The sequence below is a fragment of the Octopus bimaculoides genome, chromosome 9 (assembly GCF_001194135.2).
Source record: "Octopus bimaculoides isolate UCB-OBI-ISO-001 chromosome 9, ASM119413v2, whole genome shotgun sequence".
Classification (NCBI taxonomy): Eukaryota; Metazoa; Mollusca; class Cephalopoda; order Octopoda; family Octopodidae; genus Octopus; species Octopus bimaculoides.
In genome coordinates this window covers 32,905,770-32,911,125 of record NC_068989.1, presented here as the reverse complement: position 1 = coordinate 32,911,125, position 5,356 = coordinate 32,905,770, and the positions used below count along the sequence as shown (strand labels likewise).

At 35.4% G+C, this 5,356-nt stretch overlaps 1 protein-coding gene across 1 annotated transcript in view; it reads right to left on the bottom strand.

Moving 5' to 3' along the window:
• Window positions 1-5,152, bottom strand: part of LOC106884391 (polypeptide N-acetylgalactosaminyltransferase 13) — a 92,990-nt gene extending 87,838 nt beyond the window's left edge. The window contains exon 1 of the mRNA XM_052970905.1: window positions 4,464-5,152. Within this exon, the coding sequence (XP_052826865.1) occupies window positions 4,464-4,780 (317 nt within the window). The 5' untranslated portion in view covers window positions 4,781-5,152. The remainder of the gene's footprint in view (window positions 1-4,463) is intronic.
• Window positions 5,153-5,356: the final 204 nt, after the last annotated feature.

The following is a 5,356-nucleotide window of genomic DNA, read 5'->3' as shown; positions in this document are numbered from 1 at the left end:
AACAAAGTCCTTCAAAAGAAATTTTGGGCTATCATTTACAAGAACACTGGCACGAAAAAAATCAACCTTTGTTTTTTTTTGGAATCTTTTCAGTGGATTCCTATGTTTTCGATGATGGAGATTCTGAATATCCCAAAACCATGTTTTCAAAATTTTCAATTTCCCCCTCGCCACACCAAATTTTTTTAATTTAACTTTTGCTGAATTTTTTTTTTTCAATCTACATGGAAAAATATGGAGATTAAGACTATGGAAAAAAGAAAATAATGAATTTCAAATTTTCTATGAGAAAACTCCAAAATTGATTCATACACTCCTCGCCACCCCATCCGCTGTCTAAAAGTGAAAATGAACGGCTTGCATGTTTGTATGTGCTCATGCAAACGAAGAGAGAAAATACACTAAAATATGCTTTTCATACCTGTCGTATACGTCGGTTTTGCTTTTTCGCTTTCAAGGTAAATGGTCCTGATAGAAGCAAACATGATATTCAACAATATGTTTGTGTTCTTCATTCAGAAAGAATAAAAACTTCATGGGATTTCATTCATGTGTATCCCCACTCTCCTAAATAAAGTTTGTATATTCAGAATCTACATGATATAACATATTCATAAAAAATTTCATTTAAAAATATCCATTTTTCTGAAAGTTATGATCATCCAAAGTCAGTGAGGCAGAAATTTGTAGCTATGCCTGGATTTAAGTGCATGGTGCCCCCAAAATTGACCATAATCACTCCAGATCATTTTGAAGGGCACCATGAAAAGAAATCTGAAAAATCTCCATCAAAATGGAGAAATTCTAACTTGTCATTGCTTCCTAACTCCGAAGTCTGCCTATATATGTATGTATGTATCTATGTGTGTGTCTTTGTGTTTGACACCCCGTCACCACTTATAACCGCTATTGCTGTACATTATTTACAATAGAGAGATATGTGTCCTCATCGTGTTTGTTGTTATCACAACGTTTTGGCTGATGTACTCCCCAGCCTTCATCATGTATTCTGGTGGAATTTCGAACCCAACCCATTATTTAACTAATATTGCAGTGTTTACATCCCCATAACTTAGCGGTTCGGCAAAAAAAAACAATAGAATAAGTACTAAGCTTCAAAAATAAAGGGTCGTTTCATTCAACTTATAATGGGAGGCAAGGTTCTTGATATCGGTTGAATATCACCTTCTCCCATTAATTTCTTGTTCTTCGTGTTAAGGCTCCAGCAGTCGAGTAAAGAAATATTAGGCAAAATGCAGGTTCTCAAACAGTTTTATTTACACTATACACAAGGGTGTAGTGCGTTTCTCTCTGCAGCCATCTCAAGCAGTGTGAATTCGTCGTTCTCCGTTACACGGGCCCATTGCCTCAGGAGATATAACAAGCAGATTATCCAAGAGGCCCAGCTAGTGAAGTGTGCTCTGCAAGCGGTCGCAGGGAAAAAGAGAGACCAAATCTCGTTGTGATCGCGTGCATAGCAAATGGATGCAGGTGAGATCTTGCTCCAGTCTTGGAGATGACAATGGCTGCTGCGAGATCTCTTCCAATATGGCACTGACTGCTTATGCCGCTACAAACTAAAGCCCTTCAAGGTGGTGCTCCAGCATGGCTGCAGTCAAGTGACTAAAACAAAGAGTAACTCCACAATGTCACCTTCCTTCTTCTTGATGAACATCCATCGCCCTTCTAAAGTTTGAGCATGTATGTTGTTATTTGGATAGAAAAAAAATTTTAGTGAATCATTGACCCACATTAAAAGACCCCCATTGAATATCAAACGTTTCGTGAAATTTTGGTATATTACTAGGCATAACTACAGATTTCTGCCCCCCACCGCGACTTTGGATGATCATAATTGTCAGAAAGATGGATATATTTTAATAAAATGTTGTATGAATATGTGTTGTATCATGTAGATTCCGAATCTACAAAAGTTTTTGGGGGGAAGTGTTTTAGGAGTGGAGTAGGTGATGAATTTCAGAAAATTCACCGGAGTCTACTTCAATTCATCTTAACTTTCAAGAAAATGGATATTTTTTAATGAAATTCTCTACAAATATACCTCGGACTATGTAGATTCCGAGGACATAGGAATTTTTGGGGAAAACAACTAGGGGTTATTTTTGAGAACTGTTCCCCACTCGCGGGTGTTTCTGAACAAGTCCACACCCCACACCCAAAATTAGGCTATGTCCTAATATGCCACATATTCTATGCACTTTAGAAATAATTCCTGGGGTTTATTCCATCTAGCAGGTCATGCAACCACATATAGGCTTCGTCGTTGGTCTGTCTCAGTAATAATTTTGTTATTATTTAGCCTCAGATCAACCCTGATACAGCAAACCTATCATCAAAGACATTCCAGCCTTCAGCAAACCGTCTTTTTAGGGATAATCTAGGACATTGTGTACAATAGGCATGTGATTTAGGTAGGGGGATACTTTGGCTGCTATTTTTAGCGTGTCAAGTGTCCAGGTAGAGGTTCTTTCATTGGTTTGATTGCGTAATGAGATTTTTTTTTACACATATAAGTATATATATATCTATATATATATATATCATCAGCAGAAGTTAGAGAGTAAATCAAAAGCTAAGAGTATTGATAAGTGTATTGGCACTTATCAAACACGAATTTGGCCATTGTCATTCTGTAACTTCTGCCTATTATTAATGTGTGTGTAGAGAGAGAGAGAGAGAGAGAGAGAGAGAGAGAGAGAGATGTAGATAGATAGATAGATAGATAGATAGATAGATAGATAGATAGACAGATGGACACATTCTCATATATGTTACTATAAAAACATCTCTGGTTATTATTTTCAGTTTAAATTTTTCTGTTGTTGAAGATTCATCGTTTTGTCAATGGACCCGGAAGTTGTTGTTCGCAAACAGCAGCAGTAATTTTCTTCAACTGAACACACGTCATTGACTGTTTAAAATTACTCAAATACAACTTTAACACGAAATAACTTCTACGATGGAATAGATCCCTTATGTTCACATTTAGTAGCCTTTCATAATTGCAAGCCGTTCATTTTCACTTTTAGACAGTGGGATGGGGTGGCGAGGAGTGTATGAATCAATTTTGGAGTTTCCTCATAGAAAATTTGAAATTAATTATTTTCTTTTTACCATATCTTCAATCTCCATATTTTTCCACAAGGATTGAAAAAAAGAATTCGAAAAAATTTGGGGTGGGGAGGGGGAACTGAAAATTTTGAAAACATGGTTTTGGCATATTCAGAATCTCCGTCATCGAAAGTATAGGAATCCACTGAAAAGGTTTCAAAAAAAAAAAAAAATAAAGGTCGATTATTTCGTGCCGGTATACTTGTAATCATTAATCGAAATTTTGTTTTCAGTTATTCCCAACACTGCTTGTAATCGTAATCTACACAATCTAAAATCTATCTACGGAAATTTTAAGAAAAAAAATAAGCATTTTAGGAAAGTTTTGGGGATAGCAAAGTCAGTTGAGGAGCCCAGTTCAGTAGTCATGTCCGAAACGATCATTATCTAACAAAGTAACACAGCTCATGTAACACGTATTCTACTCAACTAAATAAACATTAACAATGCAGAAAACAAAACTAACCGCACCACTGAACAAATGTAGCACACAAATACAATTCTGCACTCCCAAAAGACAGGAAGGTGGATGTATACTCGATAGAGCAGTAGAAGCTCGCGTATATAAATAGTGTATTATTCGAACTTTCAGAAACAAATATAGAGCATCATTCGGATAAACCAAATGGAGTAATTTAGGACAAACTTAAAAAAGATAACAGGGTAATTTGGAACAAAGAATAAAAAGTTTAAAAGGTTACAAGGGTAAGCTCGAATATGTGTTCTCTAATTTGTTCCAAATTACCCTTCGAAATTTGAGAATTTCAGAGGAGTGAATAAAAATTAAATTTTGTGTGTGTGTGTGATTCGATCAGAACCTCGGCCTCTTATCAATGACTTATCATACATAGGTAAAAACTTTAGTCGAGGGAACACTTCGTTGTTTTGACCCTAGTACGTAGACTGGTACTTCATTTTAACAACCACAGAGGGATGAAAGCAACAACAGTGAAATTTGAACTTATACGTAAAGACACCTGTAACTAGTAAAGTAGCATTCTCTGAACAAGTTTAATAACAGAATATAATCTGGTAAAGTGTGACGTGAATACCAACGTTCTGGGCATAGTTCTTTCTCTCTTATCTGAAGACGGACCCCATCGAAAACATTAAAATTCCTTTTTCTCTTTCTTTGCGCCCCACGAATGTAACTGATTTTTACTGACCGTCACTACAGCCTTAGGACTCGTATTTTCTTTCATTGGGATGAAGTGTTTGACGAATAAATAAGGGCAAAATTTTGGAATAGTTGTCCTTCGAAGTCACATACATCATGGTAAAAGAAGGTAAATAACTATATAGTCACAACAACATGTAAAACAAAAACTTACCTTTCATCACGTACATCCCGCAGACTTCGATCCAGAGCTATCGTATCACTTGCAATTAGATTAAAAGCTTCTTTTGTAAAAACTTCTTTTTGTTTAGCCTCATCTACTTGCAATACGACACGTTTCCCTTGTTCTCCAGGACCTTTTCGATGAGGTTCATTTTTCTGATAAGTTTCGTAACGCTTTTTTCGGTATATGATTATCTCATCATGGCCTAATTGGAAAAAGTTCCAGTATACATAAACAAAAAGTACAACAAAGATAAAAGTTAACAATAATCTAACGTTCACTCTTCTTTTTAACCAAATCCGACGCATCACTAATTTAAAAAAGAAAAAAAAAAACAGAAAATAACAGTTTGAAATTAAATTAACAAATGTTTATAATAACTAACAGAGAAATAACTTAGTTTAAGTTAATCGTGCATAATTTTCATAATGACGTTAATGTTTTCTTCAATTGTAAGTTAGCTTCGATTTCTTTCACAATACATATATATAATATATATATGTGTGCGTGTGCCTGTAGGTATGACAGCGTACATCGATTTTTCTCAATCAAAACTCATTGTCCCACGTTGGCATTCAGAAAACAACGCAACTGTTCGGTTTACGACGAATCTTCCGGACATTGGCGGAAATCTAATATATTAGTAACAAGTAAACGTTTGAGGTTATATTGGATATCCTGGCCCGATACCCTATATTAGTTGAAACTCACTTATATACAAGAGATTCGAAACGGAATACTATAATAATGAGATTTATCTTGAGTTGTATTTCATCTCCAAATTTATTTACACCAGTAACTTAGTTGTGAGAGACATGAATATTACATCTTTTAATTTGTATAACAATGAATCACCTGGGGCTTCTGTTGTTTGCACATAGCGA